Source organism: Peromyscus maniculatus, chromosome 2, assembly GCF_049852395.1.
Source record: "Peromyscus maniculatus bairdii isolate BWxNUB_F1_BW_parent chromosome 2, HU_Pman_BW_mat_3.1, whole genome shotgun sequence".
Classification (NCBI taxonomy): domain Eukaryota; kingdom Metazoa; phylum Chordata; class Mammalia; order Rodentia; family Cricetidae; genus Peromyscus; species Peromyscus maniculatus.
The window spans coordinates 158,354,578-158,377,136 of NC_134853.1; the positions used below are offsets into that span (position 1 = coordinate 158,354,578).

The 22,559-nt window shown below is 54.5% G+C and overlaps 1 protein-coding gene across 2 annotated transcripts in view; it reads left to right on the plus strand.

Moving 5' to 3' along the window:
- Window positions 1-261: 261 nt before the first annotated feature.
- The window catches only part of Iffo2 (intermediate filament family orphan 2), a 44,366-nt gene continuing 22,068 nt past the window's right edge, over window positions 262-22,559 (plus strand). The window contains exon 1 of one of the 2 annotated variants that reach the window (XM_006980916.4): window positions 262-1,205. In XM_006980916.4, the coding sequence (XP_006980978.2) occupies window positions 556-1,205 (650 nt within the window). In that variant the 5' untranslated portion in view covers window positions 262-555. The remainder of the gene's footprint in view (window positions 1,206-22,559) is intronic. The other variant, XM_015999358.3, reaches the window with a different exon arrangement.

Sequence of the window (22,559 nt, forward strand, 5' to 3'; positions counted from 1 at the left end):
GGGCGTGGCCGGGGCTGCAGGGCCTGGGAGCAGCGTCTCAGCGGGTGAAATCGCTGCATTGGGTGGAGGGGGCGTGGTCTATGCCCGCAGAGGGCGGTCCAGGCAAGGGGGCAGGGCCTCCGCCTATAGAGGGCGGGCCAGGGAGGGGCGTGGCCTTTGCCTGCAGAGGTCTGCCAGGCAGGGGGTGTGGTCTGTGTCTGCAGAGGGCGGGCCCTGGGGGCGTGGTCTGTGCCTGCAGAGGGCGGGGCCCGTCGCAGAGGGGGCAGCGCCGGCCGAGAGTCCTCTGCGCGCCGCTACTGCGGCCGGTCCACAGCAGCTCTGACAGTCGCGGCGCAGGCACCGAGCCCCTCGCCAGCCCCACGCAGTCACAGCGACCTCCGGCTCGTCCCGCTCTCTCTTCCGGCGCTGCGGAGCTGCATCTGGCGTGTACCTGGCACCACCCCGGCCGCGCTGGAGCCCGCGCCCGCCCTGGCCCGGCCACGCCGGGAACCCGGCCCCGAGCTGGAGCCCCATCTGGAGCCACGGGCCCGGGGCCCTGAGCCGCGCAGCCGGCGCATGGTCAACTCGCTGCTGTTCGGGGAGATGGCCTTGGCTTTCGGCTGCCCGCCGGGGGGCGGAGGCTGTGCAGGCGGTGGCGGTGGTGGTGGGGCCGGGCCGGGGCCCTCGCCTGTAACGGCGGCACTGCGGGACGATCTGGGCTCCAACATCCACCTCCTCAAGGGGCTCAACGTGCGCTTCCGCTGCTTCTTGGCCAAAGTGCACGAGCTGGAGCGGCGCAACCGGCTCCTGGAGAAGCAGCTGGAGCAGCAGCAAAGCGAGCGCGAGCGGCGGCTGCGCTACAAGACCTTCTCCCGCGAGCAGGCCGTGCAGACCGGGCCCGAACTGCTGCGGCCGCCGGCTGCGGGCGGCGGGCAGGCCCTCGGCGCGGCCACCGGCGTCAACGCCAACGCGGTGGCCCTGGGCGGCCTGCCCCCCGGCGGCGGCTCGCACCCGCAGCACTACGGTCGCCTGCCCGGGACCATATGGAGCTACACGCAGGTGCGGCGCACGGGCGGCGGCGGCGTGGAGACAGTGCAGGGCCCCGGCGTGTCGTGGGTACACCCGGACGGCGTGGGTGTGCAGATAGACACCATCACGCCAGAGATCCGCGCACTCTACAACGTGCTGGCCAAGGTGAAGCGCGAGCGTGACGAGTACAAACGGAGGTGAGTGGATGCGCCCCTCCTCCGTCGCTCCTGGGATGGGACAGCAGGGCCTGGCAGGTGGGCTACGAGCTGCGGGGAGGATTCGCATGAACGCAGGGCCTTGCGCAGGATACCTGGGCGCCGACCCTCGGGGCCAGGCACATTGTTTCCCAGGGACGTAATAACCAGCGGACTTGTGGTGATCTCATTCTGTCCACATGACAATGCGGTGTGAGGCAGTCTTGTCCCCATATTGCAGACGAGGAAACTGAGGTGAAGAGGTACTAAGTGACTTGCCCAAGGCGCCTTGGCTAATCCGTGGTGAAAGTCAAGATTTGATCCATTGATGGGAGTCCTGGCTGGTGTGTCTCCCAGGCTAGGTATTTACCCAGAGATGTTGGTGGTATAGATTCCCTTCCCATAGCAGGTGTAAAGAAAAACTCTCAACTAGCACATTGTCATTTTTTTTTTTTTGTCCTTGAATTTAATGAGCTCATGTGAGAAGATGGATGGATCTGTCTGTCCCCAGGGCCCCAGGGTTGGATGTTTTGTTCCAGGTCTGTAAGGCCCAGATCCCTGGGCTGCAGAATCAGAACCAGCCACCGGCCTTTAAGAAAATTCATCCTTTTCTTCACATTCTTCCAAGTCTCCAAGATTATTGAGGTCCCCCAGGGGAGAGATGCCCATGGGTTAGACTATTGGGTGGACCCAGATCATGGGTCCAGCTGGAGGTCAGGGGCAGACTGCCTGCAAGATGGTCAGTGTGCTCCCTGAAGTCCAGATTCCCTGATTGCAATACTGGCACTGCTTTCTTCCTGCAGCCTGGCTAACAATACTGTCTGCTCAGCTTTCTGACACAGGGAGGGAGAGAGAAAGAGGGTCTGTGTGTGTGGTTCTCAGGTCTGCGTGGGGGAGGGGCCCTCTGGTCTTAGGCTCCTATCTCAGGAGTGTGTAACTCTGCTTTCCTGACTCTTAGGGGAGTGGGGCCATTCCTTCCGTTCCTACAGTCTCCCTGGAAGCTGGGCCTGGGTCTCCTTTCTTACCTGCTGCTGAATGTCTACTGACTGGGAAGAAGTCCGGGGCTAGCTCCCATCACCTGCAGGGGAGGGAGATTGTCAGGTACTTGGAAGCCTGTGCACTCCTCAGGGAAATGGAAATAGAAAACTCCAGCCAGTGCTCCAGGGTAGTGTGGGATGAGGCTCCTGTTGGAAGGTGTGAAATAATCAAGTAGATGTCATTACCTGTGATAAGCAGAGTGTAGACATGCCTGGAGTCCCTGTTGTACATGCAGGGCCTGGCTTACTGGGGGATGCTTTTCTCTCTGGCCTTAGGAATGTCCTGTGCTGTTCATAGTGGGGGCACCCTCTGCCCTTGGTGGTCATTCCCATCAGGGCGGTCTAGGGAAAGAGACGGTTGCCTTCGATGGTGAAACTGGAGGAGGAGGGTTGGGCTGGTCCTCCTGCCTGCCACCCTGGGCAGTGTAGCCATGACACAGGCTTGCGCTGTATTTGTTTAATTGTGTGTGTGCTTTTTGGCCCTGGCTGCTAAGGTGACGGAAAGACTGTGCCCAGGCTTAGAGGGAGATGGGCTGGCATTGAGCAATGAGCTGTTCAGGTTGCACCCAGGGTGTGGGGTGTGATGTCAGCTTCTGGCACTGTCCTGGAATGAGCCAGCCCTGCTGAGACAGGTGAGGTGTAGGCATCTTTCTTCCCGCCTTTCTGGGAGGCTCAGGTACACCTTCCTTTCTTTTCTTCATTGTCAGATGAATTGCAAAGACCTGTCTTCTCCGAAGTTGATTCAAAGCTTTGGAGTTTTCCAAAGTGAATATTCTGCCTTGCTCAGGCCTCGGTTTCCCTACCTGTCAAGCAAGGTGGTTGGCCAACAGCTGTGCTCCTTGAATCCCTGGGCTTCCTTGGTGATGCTTTGGGGAAAGCTCCTTGGGTAGTTAATAAAAATACAGCAAGGGCCTGTGAGATGGCTCAGCAGGTAGAGGTGCTTGCTGCCAAGCCTGACGACCATAGTTCAATCCCTGGGACCCACATGGTGAATGGAGAGAGCCTACTCCTGCAAATTGTTCTCTGACCTCCACACATTTGCACAGGCATGTATGCCCACACAGTACACACAGATACACATAAATAACTGTGTTAAAAACCCAAATACATCTAGCCGGGCGGTGATGGCGCAGGCTTTCAGTCCCAGCACTAAGGAGGCAGAGGCAGGCGGATCTCTGTGAATTCGAGGCCAGCCTGGTCTACAGAGAGAGATCCAGGACACGTTCCAAAGCTACACAGAGAAACCCTGTCTCGAAAAATCAAAGTGCTCTTGCTTTACATTGATGTCAATGTACCTGATTCCACCAGCATGCGAATTTTTTCCAAGATTTATTTATTTATTTAATTTATTTGTTTAGTGAGTGTGTGGATGAGTGTCTTACCTGCATGTATATGTGGGCATCCCGTGCATGTCTGGTGCCGGTGAAAAGAGGAGGAATTCCCTGGAAGTGGAGTTACAGGCGGTTGTGAGCTGCCATGCGGGTGCTGGGAACTGAATCCAGGTCCTCTACAAGAGCAGCCAGTGCTCCTAGCCGCTGAGCCATCTCTCCAGCCCAGCATGCTCACTTTTTAATGGTTGGCTTCAAGTTAAAGCCTCTTTCTTTGGAGAATATCGCGAGCTGACTAAGCAGGCTGCTTACACAGTTTCTGATAGTAACGGCGTACCCAAGTGTGACAAGATACTTTTGATTTTCTGCTAATAGCCCCCCTCCCCCATCTGAACCTAGAATTTAGTCTCAGCACTCGGGAGGCAGAGGCAAATAGATCTCTGTGAGTTTGAGGCCAGCCTGTTCTATACAAAGAGTTCCAGGACTCTGCCTCGAAAAATCAAAAGCCAAAACAAAAAACAACCCAAAACCTCTGGGCTACGTGATCTGAGAGGGGCTGCCTAAGCTTGTCAGTATGTGAATCTGCATCTGTGCTGGGGTTGGAACTCCACGACAGATCACTTGCCCAGAGTGCAGGGGAAAATGGGTTGCAATAAGTGAATGTATCTGAGTTGCCAGCCTACCTCTGGTACTTTGACTATTAAGAGGTCTCAGTGTAGGAGATGAGACCATGGTGTTTGCCTGTCTGGTCTGTAGACTGCCAAAGGCATCATAGCATCCTGGGGTGTCTAGTGTGGAAACCCAGTGTTGAGCACCAGAGAGGTCCTGGCTGGAGAGGGGAAGACCTCAGTGTTCTCTGGCACAAATCCGGAGGACTTCAGAGGCTCCTGCTCTAGTTGTAAAATGGAATAGCCATTTTTTTTTTTAAGCTGCAGGCCTTTGTGGTTCCTCCTCATGACTGGTTTCTTTTCACCTGCACCTGTAGTTTCCTGGTTGGCTGAGGTAGAATTGGTCCATCTTAAAGCCACCCAATTTAAGTACAGCAATGATTTTTTTTTAAAAGAAAATTTGAAGCAGTGTACCCATCTCCAGGGTCTAGTTTTAGAACATTTGAATCCACCCCCCCTCCAGATTCTTTCCTGTCTATTTGCAATCAACTCCCCAACCTGCTTGGTGTCTCTGCCTATATACTTTTTTCTGGATGACTCAGAAACGAGATCTCACGATGTGTAGTCTTCCGAATCTGGCTTCTTTCATATAGATGGTGTTTTAGGAGTTCTTCATGTTGTACTTGCATATATCTGTAGAGCATCCCTCATCATTGCTAAATCACATACACGGAGGGGTAGACCCTGTTCGTCCGTCCCTTCACCTTACATAGTCTTGTGTTCCAAGCTTTAAGTCACCTGAGTGCTGTGTGACGTGGTGTACCATCAGCAGTACTAACCCAAAGCAGAGCTTCTGGCCCTGGCCCCTCCTCACCCCCCTACCCCCATCCCTGCTCCCCCACCCTGCTCTTCTCTGGTTTCCCTTCAGCCCAACCTGCTCTTTACCGAGTAGGAAGTGTGGTCACCGAGACTGTATAGAGGGCAAAGTTGTGAAGCGTTGATCTGGAAACCAAAACAAACACTTCTTTCTGTCACCACCCTGTGCCACCAAGATCTCTTGTTCTGAGTTTGCGACTTGGGGGCTTTCCCCGGGGAGAATCCTGGCAAATTATCTGAACTTTAAATGCATGTGTTTTCTGAACTGGCCTCCAAGAGACCCCGACTCCCTTGGGTGGTCCCTGGGTCTGTGTCATGGCTGATCTTTTTGTCTTCTCAGAGACTTTGTGTTTATTGTTCCTCCTATGTTCTGGGCATTCTGTTTCCTGTCTCTACTTCGGATGACCAGGATCCATACCATGGCGTGTTTCCATGGTTCCTCCTCTTGTTTACAGGAGGAGGCTGCATTACTTTGTGGCTGTCAAGAAGTTTTGTGTAGGTCCCACTGGCTGCATCAGGGAAGTTGTCACGGCTGTTCCAGGAAGTTACAATTACTGGCAGAGGCAGCCAGCTGCGCGCGGGGCGGGGTGACTCTCTACTGTCCCAAGTCCAAAGCCCCCGTAGCGTGGTAGGCCCGGTGTGATTAAAGGGTGACTAACTTTCTTCCCTCGATGCTGTGGACAGGCAGGGTCTATATGCTCCTGGCTGGCTTTGTCCTTGGTGTCTGGGGAGAGTGGAGGGCTGTTGGAGGGTCTGAGGGACCTGTGTTGTCCATTGTCTTGGTGGATTTCAAGCGGGCTCTTCAGATCCCTGGAACCCATAGTAAGGTACCTCATGGGTGGTTCTGGGCACACTGGGAGGCTGAGCCCCTGGAATTTGACACATCCAACCACGGGCTCCTTTTCCGTGATTCTAAAGGATAGTCTGTGTGGAGACAGGCTCGATTTTGACAAAAGAAAATGAAATCACCAATTCAGCTGTGTATTTTCATGTCAGAGGTGGGGAAACTGAGGCCTGGGGAGGCTTGCCATCCACAGGTGGCTTTGGGCAGCTCTTCTAAGTGTCGCTTACTCTCAGCCTAACTCTGATGTGATTGCCCACATCTGTCCCCAGCAGGGGCTTCTCAAAGGCTTTCTTGTCACCTTCCCATGTGGCTGTTTTCAGAATCTGTCTTTTGACACAGCTATTTCAGACTGCGAGACAGAAGCGGCTGGGCTCTTAGAGCTGGAATGGAGGTCTCCAAAAAGGGATGTGAAGTGGGCAGCTGGAGTGTCCCTGCCTTTCCCAGCATGCCCCAGGGAGGCCCTCCAGCAGGTGGGTGCTGGCCCCTGAATGCCCCAAGCCCCAAAGGCTGCCTCAGAAGATTGTCCCCAGGCCACTGACACTTCTTTAATTTCTGAAGCTCCCAACAATAGAGGTTTTTAATTTTGATTTCTGAATGAGGCCTAGGACGGTGGGAAAAGGTTCGAATCCTGACTCTGCCATTCTGTATGACCATGGGCACGTCTCTAGGCCTCTCTGAGCTTGCCGCTCTGTACAGAGGAATGCTGGGAAGGAGTAACTGAGTTCTGTGAAAGCCTCCATGGCTTGGGAAGCTCTGAGGATGTCCTTCACTGGAGCTCACAAAGTCTGTTCCCTTAATTTATGGGGCCTTCTGGGCACAGCCCTGGGCTGCCCAACAAATCCATTTCAGGACACACTGCTTCTCTCTGTGTCCCATGGAAGGCGCCAGAGATGGTGCTGGGGGTGGAGGGAAACCGGGCCGCCTCTTTGTCCTGCCGAAGGGCAGTCTGGCCATTCTCAGTGGTGATTTGTGCCTCCGGAACTCCCCATACCCCCACTAGCCCTTTGTCTTAAAGGAATCCACACCCACACCCCCACACCCACTTCTAGGACCTCAGTTCACTGGAGAACCGGGTTACCGAGTCTCTTGGCCAGCTAGGCATCTCCCTGGGGACAGATTTGGGAAGGACTCTCGGAGCCTTGAGCCAGAGGGAGGGGAGGGAGGAAGGTCTCAGAAAAGAAGAGAGAGCGGGGACAGCTGACTCTGAAGATTCTTTCCTTCCCAGAGGAATGCAGGCGAGGCTCTCGCCGGCCCCACCGGATGCATGCCTACCCGCCCCACCCCCAGCCGCTATGCACCGTGCACAAACGCACTCACACATGCGCGCGAGCACCTGGTCTCTGGCTTTGGGTCTGCAGCTTGACTCTCCACATGTGTCCTGTAACGTAGCTGCTGAAGGACACGGAAGGGGAGAGCAGAATCGTGCATGCGTCCTTTGCTGCAACCAGACTCCGTGGCTTCCAGCAGAACTGATCTGAACCCCGCTGGGTATCAGACCCCGGAGGGTGGGACTCTTTGTTGGCATCGGGGAGAGGAAGCCAGGTTGGCATTCTGTGTAGTTCCGTGTCACAGATGGCTGGAGGCCTGAGACAGGACAGCCCTCTGTCCTCTGCACTCAGGAGTGAGGGTGTGAGCCCACAGTGTTCCTGAGACCTCAGTTCCTCCCCCCCTGTAGTCCCCACACTCTGAACCCTAATTGTCCAGGATGTGTCTGCTCCCCAATGCGCTTGAGTTCCGCTGCTCCCAGCTTTCTTCTGGTGTTCACAGAGCTCAGCCAGCCCGGCCGGAGTCCACATTGAGTAAATATTTGTGCAGCCTGGGAGGACTACAAGTCTGGCTGCTGTGTGCTACTAAGCATCCAGGGGTGTGTGTGCAGACTCGGTCGGCATCTAGGGGTCTGGCATACTGGGACAAAGGGTCAGCATCTGGAGTCAGAAGACCCGGCTTCAGTCTCAGTGCAGCAACTCCATGAGCTGGCATGATGCCCAGGCCTAGAACAACAGTGAAAAGCTGTGTGAGCCTGGGCTAGACGCTGAACCTCTTCCAATCTCAGTTTCCCCGTCATTAGAATTGGAAGGTTGCCCATTGTGGTGCCACACATCTGTCACCCCAGTGCTAGGGAGGCTGAGGCAGAAAGATCTCCATGCATTTGAGACCAGCCTGGGCTACAGAGTAGGTTCCAGAACAGCCAGGACTACAATGGAAGCTTGTTTCAAAAAACCAGAATCAATCAGCTTGATCAATCAGGGAAGCTAAGCTCTGTGCTCAGGATGTAGGAGGAGCCAGTGGGCTTACCTGGCTATAGGAAGTTATGTATATGAGGCAGTGCTATGTGGGAAGAGTTTGCAGGGTGGTATGGGAGCTGGGCTGGCTCTGCAGGCAGAGGCTGAGCACTGAGTGCCTACTTGGGAACTGGGAAGGAGTTTCGGAGTTACGCACACTTTTGGGTCCACCATCCTGGGAGGTTCAGGGAAGGAAGGTCTGAGGCCAGATGGCAGGCTGGCTGGTGAGCAATGGTTAGCCATGTCAGGGGAGCACCCTCCCATTCATGTCAAGGGACCGGTGCTTGCTACCAGGACAGGATGTGGTTGCTCACAGTCCCTGGTACAAGAAGAGCTGTCACCCAGCATAAAGCCAGCCAAGCACCTGGTCCTCGGGAGGGCTGTAGCCTGGCTGAGCCCCCTAGCTGGTGGTGTGGGCTACCTGAGCCCTGTAGAGTCAAATCCTTGGACAGACCTGCCTAGGGGTGGGGGAGCTTCACCTTGCCCGCCTGGGAATGGGAGACGGGGGCTTGCCCATGCCCATGAACACTGTGCTCTCCTTGTGACTTTCCTGGAGGGTCTGGATTTGATGAGGGCCGTTCTCTCCCTTCCACCTCAGTCTGTCTCGCTATCAGCTCTTGGGAGGCTGAGACAGGAGCATTGCTGACAGTTTGAGGCCAGTTTGGGCTACACAGTTCATTAGTGAGTTCGTGGCCAGCCTGGGATTCATGGTGGAACTGTCCCAAAAGGAGGAGGGGCTGGTCAGATGACTTGCCTAGGTGCGAGAACCTCCCCAGGTCGCCCAGGAGCCCCTCTACTCGTCCTGCAGACGCCAAGCTCTGAGCTTCTGCCCTGATGTGAACTTACTCCATACCCCTGGAAGCTGACAAAGGTTGTCCCAGGTGAGGAGGCAGGATTGGCCCGGGAGCAAGGTCTTCTCCAGTGCCTGTCACAATATTACCATGGCGGGTGGCTGCACAGAAGGCGGAGCCTGGGCTGTGAAGACTTCCCGCTGTCACTTTGCAGCAGTGATTTCTTAGGTAGCAAATTAGTCACTGGCAGCGCCAGGCAGCTGAGACGCTGAGCCACCCTACAGGCCATCCAGCCCCTCAGTGCATATTGAAGTCAGGCTGACTGTGCACCCCAGGCTCCCAGTGAATACTCCTGTTGTCCCTAGTTCCCAGGTGTCCCTAGGACAATGACTTGAAAGTCTTATCTGTTCACAACAAGCAGGAAGGAACAGGGAACATTTTGGGGGCAGCATGGGAGCTGGGGACCCCTAACTTTTTTGCTTCTGGGCAGCACTATGAACTTTTCCTGGCCATCAAGAAGTGGTCACCGTCTTCTCTTGTCTCTTGCCGGGGACCGTGAGCCTGTTGAGTGTGATTGTCTGAATGTGATTGTCTGAGACATCAGTGTTCTGTCATCCTCATGGCCACCACTGAGCACATGCCACATGCTTCACCTGAGAACCAGGGAACAGACAGCCTCTGCTTCTGGAGCTCGGAGTCTGGGGTAGACATGTGTCTTGGCGCGTGGCAGAGCCATATGACACTGCCATGTGCCACGTGCCTGTCAAACAATGCCCATGCATAGGAACCTGATCAATATTTCTTAGTTAATTTCATAAACAAATATTTATGCAGCATTCATCCATTACCAGGCCCCATTCAGAGAGGGTCACACACATCCAATTCACAGAACCTCACTCCAACCCTAGGAGGTGGGTACCATCCTCAGCCCATTTTAGAGGTACTGAAACTGAACCTTTGAGGAAACTGGACTAGGTGAGATTTAATCCTCTCAATCCAACCTTTATCCTACACTGTGCTCAGAGAAGGGAGCCCACAGCAAAGAGCTCTCCTGTTCCAAGCCTCAGCTTTCCCTCCTGTGAAAAGGGTGAGCAATCTGACCTCAGGAGGCTATGTGGAGAGCTGTAGTGATGCTAAGGGGGTGCCTTGTGAAAGTGCCGGATCCCACACAGGGCCTCCTCTGACTTCCAGTGCCACCGGGGATACCCCAGGCTCCGTGAAACACTGCTCCTCCCTCTTGGCCTTGCAAAGCTGCTGAAGGAGGCTGCTTGGAGTGGAGCGTGTACAGAGCCCATCTGGGGAATGAGAGCCTGCCCATGCTCACACTGCTCATCGGTCGTGGGACCTTGGTAGAGTCTTTGCCGCTCAGTCTCCTTTTCTTTACCTGGGAAATATGGCTGGTCACAAAGACGGGGTGGGCTGAACGAGGAGCCATGAGATGATGGCGCTCAAGCCCTCGGGCCGTCACTGATGCTCTGGATCTTCAATCGAGGCTGAGGCCGGAGAAATGAACTTGGTGGGCCCAGAGTGGCAGCGTGCGTTGCCCCTTTGAGTGGCTCTGATTGGCAGGATTGAACCACCAGAGAGATGTGTCTGCGCTCACACTGTGTGTGTTCCGACTGGAGATGTGCAGGTTTGCCCAGTCCCTGCCCTGCCCATCTGTCGCTCGGTGGGAAGAGACTCCTGCAGTGGACACATTGCCTTCCACCCTCTTAGCTGGTCATTTTTATTATTCCGTTTATTCAAGGCAGTTCTTGGCTCCCTGCCACCTATTGGCTGTCTTGGGGGAGAGGGAAGATCTGCTGGTCTAAGTGGACCTTGTGAAATCCCCTGGCATTCAGGAGTCTTTCTGAGCAAGGACAACACAGCTTCTGAGGGACTACTGGGAACCCCCTTTCTGCCCTGGCCCACTGTGATACTGGGCCAAAGGCCATCCTGTCAGAGTCAGGGCAAAGTGGAAGTTTTTCAAAGTCATGAAGTCCTGGAACTCTGACTTAGGCACCGGTGAAGTCCTGGGGTGCCACCAGGCCCAGGATCCCAGGAATCACCCCAGCACTGTGTAGGGCCAGTCAAGGAAGGCTCCCTGGAGGAGGCAGCACTTGGGTTATATTTTTGAAGGGGCAGGGTGAGAAACTGCAGAGGAGAGGGCTCTTAACCAAGGAGAGCAGCATGGGCTGAGGCCTGGAAGGGAGACTGAGGCCAGGGCCACAAGCTGGGTCCGCTCCTTGGTCTAGTCTTCAAAGCTTTTCTTGGTTTTAGTCCCTCTCGTGGTCTTCCATGCTCTTGGCTTCCAAGTCCCCGTTCTCATCGTCTTGCCTGCTCTTTCCAGTTCCGGTTCTCCGTTGTACATGGCTTCTGTTCCTGCCCTCCCCCCCCCCCCAGGCATCACTGAGTAAGGATGGGGCTTTTGTTCTGTACTCCTTAACCGGATGGCAGGCTGAGGGGCAGCTCTTGCTGCTGAGGATTGGGGAAGGAGTGTGTGTGTGTGTGTGTGTGTGTGTGTGTGTGTGTGTGTGTGTGTGTGTGTGTTTGTGTGTGCGCGCACATGTGCCGTTCAAGCATGTGTCCAGAGCCTCCGTGTATCCTCTGAGCCCTCAAGGTCAACCCCCCTCCCCTCTGGGATCTTGTGCAATGGGCTGTGGTGTTATATAGTGCCAGGGTAGAGGACACTGGCCTCCAGATCTTAGAGGTCATTGCTGGCCTCGGGACCTAAGCTCATACGCAGTGGGAATAGGGACCACTTTACATCTTGTGATGCTTGTGTCTATTCCCATGTCCACGCGGCTCCAGGAACTCTTCATGGTCCAGTTACTCACCTCTTCCTTCCAGCAAAATCCTTCCCCTGCCATCACCAGACAGGTGCCTGCTGTCTTCCTTCCTTCCTTCCTTCCTTCCTTCCTTCCTTCCTTCCTTCCTTCCTTCCTTCCTTCCTTCCTTCCTCCCTCCCTCCCTCCCTCCCTCCCTCCCTCCCTCCCTCCCTCCCTCTCTCTCTCTCTCTCTCTCTCTCTCTCTGTAAGTTGGGGCCTCATGTAGCCCATGGTGCTGTCCAAGTCTATGTAGCCGACAATGACCGACCTTGAACTCCTGATCCTCTGCTGACACCTCTCAGGTCCTGAGATCATAGACATACACCATCACACCTGGTTTATATGGTGCTGGATTCGAACCCAGGGCCACATGCATGTTGGGAAGTACTCTGCCAACTGAGCTGCAGGCGTCCCTAGTAGGGGTGCCTGCTGTCTTTTAAGAAAGACCAGAGAGTTGTCTCTCAGTGTTTTCTCTTTGCCTCACTAGTGTCCCTGTGGAACAGCTACCTTGAGTTCTCTTCACACAGGGAAGGGCTGGACCTGGGCTCCACCTCAGCTCTTTGAGTTAAGACCCCCGGGGGCAGCCAATGTAAGGCTTGAAGGTGGAGTTTGGAAAACACCCAGCAGCTCGAGGCATTGATGGGGGATCAAGGATGGTATGAGGAGGGGTGGAGTTGCCTCCCTGGGCCTCTGAGCAGATGTCTAGGTTGATGGTACTGCTGGTGGGACTTGATCTCTCAACCTGCAGAACAGACATCGGAGGTCACCCACAGGGCTCATCTGCTTATAACCTTGAACCAGACTCAGCCTCACTTTGGGGTCTTGGGGGTACTGACTGATCCCCCATCCTGTTCTGCCTGTCACATGCACAGTGGCATTGTTTTCTGTGCCTCTGTTTCCTCTTGAATGAAGTGGGGTGGAGAGACCCACAGGGGCCCGGGCCTGAGTGCTGGGCCTTCTCCCCGCTGTCCTCTAAGGGAGACACCAGAATTGTATCTTGGGAAGTAGGTTGAACTTTCTGACCCTGCAAAACCAAGTCTTCAGAGACCCCCTTCTTTCTGCCTGGGGGCGCGTGCCTCATGGGAGATGCTTTAGTCATTGTAGACTCTTGCTCTGAGCATCTTGCTGTTCTTGGCAGTGGGGCTACACCTGTCTTTAGAGATAATATACCGTGACTTAACTTGACCGGGGCGGTGGAGGTCTGAGTTCTGCAGGCGGTGACTGGCAGAGGCCACATTCACCTAGCGCCAAGTTCAAGGTCTTCCAACTGGCAGGTGGTTCCTTCCTGAGCCTTAAGGCACCATTAAACTGTGGGGACTTAGAGACACTGCTCTGGTCTGTCTTCTTTGGGGTCACCGTTGGCCTGTGAGTTAGCCTTTCATGCAGAGCGGGAGCCCTGACTTAAGTGAGGGGTTCACCTCACTGCCCCCCACCCTGGCAGCCTCTGTCTTTCTGTCTGGGGAATTGGGAGTGACTCCTTAGACTTAGGTTGTCGCAGGGTTCTGTGGCATGGTGTGTGCTACATGCTAAGCAATGCTGGCCCTTAGCAAGACTCTGTCCTTGGCCCTCCCCAGCCCCCACACAGTGGGAGCTGGTCTACTTCCTCCTGCTCCCAAGGCAGACTAGCCTTTTGTGTTCTGATATTTCCTCTCCTTAGCACGGCCCGCGAAGAGGAGGTCATGTCCTCTCTCCTCTCTAGTTCTGTCCACAGGGTGACCAGGAGAGAGGGCATGGCTTGGCATTCAGGGCACAGGTCATGGCTACCAGGTGGCAGGAATGGGCGAGTGTCTCTGTCCCTGCCTCCCCAGGGATCTTACGATGTGTGGCTGTGAAAGCAGCCCTGTTGGCCTGAGGGCTGGCTGTGAGGGCAAGCAAACTGTTTTCCCAGAGGACTCTCCATTCTCAGCTCACTCTACCAGGCTGAGAAATGGGCTCACGTTCCTTGCCCTCTCCCTGGGGTTGAGAGGCAGGAGTCCGATTACAGGGTTCCTTCTAGGCCCCTGGGGGTCAGGCAGGTGGCCTCCTGGGACCTTAGGAAGGCCTTTCCCAGGCCTTGGCAAAGGGGTGACATTGAAGACTGGCTGGGTGTTGTTTTCCAGCGCTGACGTCAGGGCTGTGGTTTAGAGTTTCTTCCCAGACAAAGGCTGCTTTGTAGCTCTGGGTGAACTGAGCCCAGGAATCTCACTCCAGGTGGGAGGCCAGGTGGAGGAGAAGCAGGGCTGGGCCCAGGAACCCTCAGAGGCCTTCCCGTCCTCAGATCCATCACTCCATTTTGTTCACTTCCCAGGAGCAGGCGGCCACGCGCCCCTTCAGATGCACTCTCCCTAGCACCATCATGCTCCTAGGAGGTAGCTGGGCTCTCGCCCATTGCACAGATGGAAAAACTAGGTCTTGGAAATAAAACAACTGAGTACTCGTCTTAGCCAGAGAATAGCAGAGCCGGCAGGGGCGTGTGGGCTTGAGTATCATTAGCTTCAAGGATTACCTCAGGTTCATCTCCCATCAAGCCACATCTCACCTCCAACTTTGGCACTGTGTTTAAAAAGTCGGGGACCCCAGGGAAAGAACAGTGCAGGCAGAACTCAGCTTCCAGCAGGCACAAGAGCTGAAAGACTCCCTTTTTGAGATTCCGAATTGGAATGTGTGTGGCATGTGTTGGTCTCTGTGTGTGTGGGTGTACTCACACGTATGTACATGTTAAAGAAGGGGATTGATTACTGGAAGATCTATAGTTACTGGAAATGATTCCAGGGGGCCTTGTGGGTAGGTGTAAGTAGTCATTCCAGGGGACACTTAGGATCTCTGCTCCTCTTTTTCAGTATCCATACATCCACCCCTATTTCCTTCTTTCTGTCCATTCATCCATCTGTTCATCCATCTATCTATCCAATCATCCACTATTCATCCATCTATCTACTCACTTATCCATCATCCATCCACCCACCCATCTGTCCATCCACCTACCCATCTATCCATCATCTGTCCATCCATCCATCCATCCATCATCCATCCATCCATCCACCCACCCACCCATCCATCTGTCTATCTTTCATCCACCCATCCTTCCTCCCTTCCTCTCTCCCCCGAGCCCCTCTGGATTCCTGTGTTTGTTCTTCAGCTTGAGCTTTGAGGACAACTCTGTGTGAACTGGGGGCCTTTCCAGTGTCTGTCATATCAGAGCAAGAAGAAACCTTGAAGGTTATTGAGTCCCCCTCTCCCCTTTTTCCCAGGGAGAGGTCAGTGACTATCCAGCTTACCCAGTGAATTCATGGCAGAGCCAGCATTCAGTCCAGCCCTGGGTCTCCCTTTCTGCTGGGGTGACAGGCAGCTGTCACCTTAGCTGGCAGCTGCCTTAACTTGCCCCCTTTCCCTCCGGTCCTTTGATGGTTGGCCTCTGTTTTGAGACACATCTAGAGACACCAGAAAACAGCCCCGGGCTGGAGCCCAGATTAACCAGCTCCAAGATGCCTTCCTCAACCTGAACATCCAGTTAGCGGTGCTCCGGAGGGCCATCTTTTCCATGCTGGAGCAGTCCAGAGGTCATTTGGTCCTTTTACCCAGAGGCTAGAAACACTGAAAATCCTGCTCAGAGTTCACACTCAGAACTGGATGCACTTCCTGATTTACTGATGCCTTCCAGCAGCCTTTTCCACTGGGAAGTGCTTTCTGATCTCTGGACACAGTCCCGAATGCTTCATTCCTTTTGTTTGGTGGTTTGAGCATCACTGCCGGTGGTACTCGAGGCAGCTCATGCCCGTCTCATCCCCCCCCTCTCCCCCCCTCTCCCCTCCTGTATCCTTTGCTGCCGTCCTGAGGGCCCTGCCTTGACTCAGACACCAGTCGGGGCACGCTCTGCAGGAGGCCCTGCCTGGGCTTCAGGATCCTGCTGGGTCTTGAGAGGAAGGCATACTCCTTCCTCTGGACTCAGGCATTGCTCTGAGATAGAACTGGCATGTCTGTCTGGCCCAGGCCCACCCTTCTTGGCATGGAAACTGAGGCCCAGAGAGGCTGTGCCACTTGGCTATGGCCGTTCACAGCAGAGTTGGGTGCCTGCATTCACCAGTGGCTGTGTTTCTTTTTGGACAGAGCCCAGGATTCCCAGCTTGAGGGTGGTGGCTGGGGGTTTGGGGTGGGCTGTTCTGGACTGGTATCCCAGAAGGGAAGAAGCCAGTGCCTTGTAGCTCCACAGGCGCCTCCACAGACCCCTGATGCTCCAGGGCTACTGTCACCTCCTGTGTGTGTCAAGAGGCTCGAGGTTCCACCCTAGACCCTCACTGGGCCCCAGGGAGACCCCTCAGATTCTCACCCTAGGTGGGTGGCCAGAAAGTCCAAGAGTTTACTGGTGACTAAGGTCAGGATATGCATCCTGTGGCTGGGCAGGAAGGGGTTAAGCAGTTCTGCCTTCCAGGCCTAAGTTCCCAGCTGGTGTCCTGGCCCCTCAGGCCAGCTAGGCCATCTGGCCGACAGATGCCATACTGTGTCCCATCTGTCCCAAGGCAAAGTCACCAGGAGAAGACCTGTCTGCTGCCTTTGTGAATCTATGGGCAAGTTGACTCCTCACTGTCTGTTCCTATGAGTCTAGGCCACTTGGGAAGGACTCATAGCCAGCAGGCTGGCCTCTGGCCACTCTCCCTGATGCCTGGGTTAGCTGCTGTATGGTGTCTTCAAAGTGACAGAGTCTGAGCTTCCTGTAAAGATGGGCTGGGAGAGGTGGAGGGACAGGCCCAGGGTCACACAGTGAGTCAGTGTAGGCAAGGCGGGGCATGCATCCATGCTAGGCTCCTGCTCAGAGGCTTATTTACCTAGTGAGCATAACTTGAGGGCCTACTGTGTGCCTGGTAACTGGAACTCAGGGTACCAGACAGTGTCCCCGCGTCAGGGAGCAGGAACTATGAGAACAAGAGGAGGGCATGGCTCACTGCGCTCTGGTACCTACCCAGGGCCTGTGACAGTTCTCTCAAAAGCCATCAGCTGTCCCTGGCCACATCCTCACAAGCCAAGGTTGTTACCGCCATTTTACAGATAAGGAGACTGAGGCTCAGAGAAATGAATTCACTTTGGCTAGATCACTGGCTGGAGGTTGACTGAGTTGGGTCAGCCTTGCTGGTTTGTCTGATGTCAAAGCATTTGGGGTAGAGGTAGGGGACAGACACACATGGTCTCATTCCTGCCACAACGTAGAATCCTTGTTTTTCTGTATTGGAACTTCTCCCTTTGGCTGTTTGGCTGAGTCCAAGCTGGGGGTCACGAAGCTGGAGGAGCCAGTCTCAGAGCAAGTCTCAAGTGGAGATAGCTCAGTCAATCAAGTACTCGCCTTGTGAATATAGGGACGTGAGTTCAAGCCCTGGAACCCACATAAAAACACTGAACAGGGTGGCATGTGCTTGTAATCCCAGAGCTAGGCAGGAGGAGACAAGGGGATCCTTGGGGCTTGCTGGCCAGCCAGCCTACCCTAAATGCCCCCCCCCCCCCTGTTTTTAGCGAGAGAGGCTGTCTCCAAAGATAAAGACAAAGAGAAAAGAAAAAGAGGTGGACAGCATCTAACGAGTGACTTATGGCTTCCACATACACACATACATATGTACATGCACACACACACACACACACACACACACACACACACACACATGCAAATTGGGCGGAGAGGGGAGCTATTGGTGCTGCACGGTGGGGCGGGTGGCCTTGCTGACTTGCCCTGGACAGCACGTGGAGGACTCTCTCTGTGCTGTGATAGGAACCACCCAGGGCCACCCGGGGCCTGGCAGTCCAGAGTGGAACCCTTAGCACTCTGTGTTCAAAATTTTAGTTAGTGAGTAACCTGATGCTGGTTTCTGATCTTGGGGAAACTGAGGCACACACTCCTCATCCTTCTCCCTTTTGGTAAATCACCTGGCCCAAGAAAACTGGTCCAGGCTTTGGGATCAGAGAGACCCAGGTTCAGATCCAGCCTTAGTGCTGTCACAGGGCAGACAGAAACAGGGAAGTCTGCCGGTCGCGGGCACGTGCCTCGGAGCCCTCGGGAGTCCAGTCCTGGCTCCTCCACTCCCCAGCTCTGTGACCCTGGCAGTTACTCTGCTTCCTGGCCATCATCTTCTGTCTTTAGAGTAAGCACAGTGGCCATTCTGCCTCATAAAGCATCTGTGAGGCCTCAGTGAGCCACCAGTGCCTCGTGCATGCTCACCAGTCATGATGTGAACCAGTGTGATTATGTGACCCTGTGAGCCTCAGTTTCCCCACCAGCCAGATGCAGATAAGGACATGGGAGACTCCAAAAAGATACTGTCCCAGGGACCATGACGTCGCAGAAGATTCTCTGGGACTCTTCTCTCTAATCCATACCCTCCGTCCTCGGGGAACTGACTGCGGCAGGTAGATCAGGGTCTCATAGACAGGTGGCAGCGACCCTGCATGGATTGGGGTGGGGTGCCCATTATCTACCTCTGTCTTCCCCAGGTTCACCCGACTGAGTGCCAGGGTTGCCATGGCAACCCGCATTTGCTCCTAAGAAACAAGTCTCCCAGGTTGAGGTTGATGGGTGTTGAGTCACTCGGCCCCTCTCCCTGTTTGGGCTAGCCCAGTCTAATTACCCGTCCCAACACAGCCTGGAGCCTGCCTTCCCAGCCAGTTAGGGTGAGGGCGGGAAGACGCACGCAGGCACGCCCTGCTGCAATCCCTCTGCGGTTGCATCAACCCCATGGGTAATTGGCGGGTCCCTCTCACTCTTCTGTCTTCCTGGAGAAGGCTCAGAAATGTCTTTCCCTTGTCAGCGGCATGGCCTGAAGCACACTTGGCCTGGCATGTCCTCCCCGCCTCTGAGCTTCCCCCTGAAGAATGGCTGGACACTCAGTGTCCCCTCGGACCCCACGGTGTCCTGTATTCCAGGCTTTTCTCTGACCCTCCTGGAGGGCCACTTTGTGCTTGGCCATTCTCATTTAATCCAGGTGGGGGCTCTCCCACTTTACAGATCAGGAGACTGAGGCCTGGGGAGGTGACCTGACTCAAGGCTGCAGGGCCTGGTGCGAGCCTCAGATGATGATAAACTCGGGGTCTGAGGCAGTGACATGGCTCCCCCGAGCTTCTGCCGCACTCTGCCCCACATTCACCTGTTGCTACTCAGCCACTGGCAATAAACAGTGGCGAGACCCAAGGTGCACATTAGCTTTCCAGAATAGCCTTGGGGGTTGCTTTTCTCAAGGCTGTAAACATATCCCTGGGTGGGGCCCTCACCCTGCTGGACACAGGCCCCTGGAACCTCCTGCTTCTGGGCCTGGGTACCCGGAGGCGTGGTGCTCAGATCCTCTGCTGGCTTCTGACACTGGGGGCATGGAGGGGAAAGTCATTGAGGGCTTGGCCAGGCCCAGGCACCTGAGTCAGTGTCCTGCAGATAGACAGCTGTGCCCCCAGCCTTTCCAGAGCTGGCTAGGCTCGGGCCTTCAGGTGGACAGGAGAGAATGGTGGAGCTGTCCTGGACTGTGGAGATTGGAGCAACTGATGGGAAGCCATGCCCAAGGCCACAGGGAATCAGAGCCATGGACTGGACCTCTCGGGAACAGGCCTGAAGGCGACAACCCATAGGCTCTTTTTCTCTGGTGAATGAACACTTACGTGACTGCTGTGTGCTAGGTCCTGGGCTGGACACTGAGTTGCAACTGTGACCTTTAGATAAGCCTGATAGTGTAAATGCTGAGTTATCTGAGACATGCAGGTAACAGAAATCCTCTGATCCCAGTGACTCAAAACCATGTCAAGCAGGGGCCTTGACCCTGACCCCTGTAGGAGGCAGAGGAGGCTTCCTAGAGGAGGTGGTGTATAAGCTGAGTTCTGAGTTGGTATTAGATAAAAAGAGAAAGAAATAACAAAGGGGTGTGTATGTGTGGAACCTTCTAGACAGAAACCAAAACATGTAAAAATCAGAGGTGAGTGGGGTCAGCAGTGATGGGATAGCAGGAGCTAGGGACAGGATTGGGATCTCGCTTTTTCTCAGAGCCCTGGGCAACCAGGAGCCTGTGGTGTGGACTACAACCTTACTCAGCTGCTGTGACCCACAAGCAAGCAGCCTCGTCACACGCAGCACTTTGGGGGTTACAAAGGCCTTTTCAGAGTCTGCCTTTAGCCATAGCAACCAGTGCGGAGCTACCGGGGCCAGCGCGTGAATGTGAGTGTACAGACATGTTCTATGCAGCGTGACCTTGATCACTAGGACACCGGAATGGCATCGGAGGACCCTTAGTGCATGGTGCCTCACCCACCAGCCGATCTGGTCAGATGAGCCGGTGAAGATGTGGGGTCTGTTAGCAGACACTTTCAGGAAAGAGGACTTGTGGGGGGGCTGTTGAACTATTTTTTTTTTTGGCCCAAATTTTCGCCCCCCTTGTCCACTCATTGTAAAACACTCCTGCAGTTTCAATCAGTGTGTGTGGGGGGAATTAGCAGGTGGTTTTGTTTTCTTAAAATTAAGTGGTTCTAACTAAATATATGTGACATCATTCAAAAGTAAAGGGATTCCGAGGAAGAGTGCATCAGTTTGTTTTCCACTGTTCATACAAAACACCCGAGACCAGGTAACTCAAGGAGTTTGGCTTCGCCTGCAGTTTTGGAGACTGGAAGATGGAAGAGCATGACGCCGGCTGTGTTATATCATGGTGGATGGCATCATGGAGGGGTTGTGTTGAATGATTGCCCGGGAAGGCAGGAGGCGGGGGCAGGGAGGAACCAGGCTCATCCTTCTATAACAGCGTCTTGAGAGAAGCAACCCAGGCCCCGTGAGAACCTTAATCCCTTTCCAGGGAGACCTGGGGAGAGGAAGTCATTAGCCCAGGAACCAGGTGACCTGGAATATCGAGGTCTGAATCCTGTTCTGTCCACCTTGAAGGCCCGTGTTTTGTTCTCTCACCATCCCCTGCTGGTCAGTTTAACAGTGGAGATAGCAGTTGACTGAGGTATTGATTCAGAAAGGATCTGGGCCCTGAGAAGTGAGTTCCTGAGCAAAGAACATGGCTGAAGAGCCCTCGTCCAAGTCAGTGATCTTGACTCTGTATGCACACCTGGGTATCCACCCTGGCACCGTGGCCCTGAAGATTTTCCGAGCAGTGTGCCAGGGCACGAGGGTAGCGTTTTGTGGAGCCCGGAGCACCAGTCTTATCACCGAGGCTGAGGAGGTGCATGGCCCGGGCTTTGGTCTGAGCCTCAGTGTTCTTGTCTGTAACGTGGGGGTTGTGATGCCTGGCTCAGAGGTGTTGGGGATGGCGTGGGGTGGTAACGGACTCACTCATGCATTTTAAGCACGGGTTGCCCAACATTGGCCACCCAGCACTGGCTGCCCTGCATCGACAGCCTAGCATGCTACTCAAGACTGTGGGATTGTGAGCATCCTGTAGCTGCCACCTCAAAGTGTTTTTGTTGTTGTTGTGTTTTTGGTTTTTTTTACTAATGGGTCCCAGGGACAAACAGGGCCACTGGACAACAGAACCTCAGCTTGGCACAGGGGCAGATGGCCATGCCCCTCTGGGGCCCACTTTGCCCAAAGATCCAACAAGGATCCAAGAGGTTACTTTTTTTGAGACAGAGACAGGCCCTTGCTTTTCTGGAGCTGCTATGTAGACCAGGCTGACCTCGAACTCACAGAGATCTGCCTGCCTCTGCCTTGAGGGTGCTGGGACTAAAGGTGAGTGCCACCATGCCCAGCCATGTAGACACTCTGAAATACCTTATGCCTGATGCCCCCTTCCATTTCACTGGCTGGCATGTTGGTTCTGGTGGGGACAGACCTCAAAGGACTGGGCAGAGCCTGTTCTTGGGGTGCGTTGTGGGCATGGTAGGCAGATGCAGATGTTTGTCCACGGGACGTTGGGTGGCATCAGTGCCTGGCTTCTTTTCCTCTGCTGCCCATCCCTGTGTAAAGCTGGTCCCCCACCCAGGTGAGTGACACTTAGTTCACTGTCATGGCTATTGCCAATGATTATGCAGCTGGGAACTTGGGGGCAACATAGTCTGGATGCCATCTGGCCTGTCACTTACAGTGTTGCTGAAATATGTTCCCAGTCTGAGTGACTGTCATGAGGGGGTCCTGAGGCAAAGGCTGAGGAGTGGTCTACATGTCCATGGCCCTATTCTGGGCTCCTTGCATTTAGTATGCCATGGTGTAGTTGCAAATAGCATTGATGTCCAGAGCAGGTAGGTAACTTGCTCAAAAGCAATTAGATTAGATCCAGGATGCTCAGGCTCTAGGTCCCTTCCTCTTCTCTCCATATACTTGTTGGTTTGCCCTTCAGGGCTAATGTCCCAGCTGACTCTGAGACTTTGGGGTTCATTACATAACCATTGGTGGTTGTAGATGTTTGTCCAGGGACCACAGACATTGTTCCTGCTTGCTCTGGTGGGTGATGAGAATTAACCCAATTTAACCTCATGCTGTCATGCTGAGAGGTAAGAGATTTGCCTAAGATCACACAACCGAGCTGCTGGTGGCGGTGGCACACACCTCTTATCCCAGCACTCAGGAGGCAGAGGCAGGCAGATCTCTTGAGTTTGAAGCCCGTCTGGTCTACAGAGTGAGTTCCAGGACAGTCAAGGCTACACAGAGAAACCCTGTTTCAAAAAAACCAAAAAAAAAAAAGAAAAGAAAAGAAAAAAAAATCACACAACTGGATAGAGCAGAGGCCAGACAGACTCAGAAATTCTTGTACATTGCTGACCACTCAGGGTTCAAAGGAGGGGGCGGTCAGTTGTTGTACTTTGTCTCTGTTCTTCCCAAGACCCACTGGCTCTGCACAGACAGTCCAGAG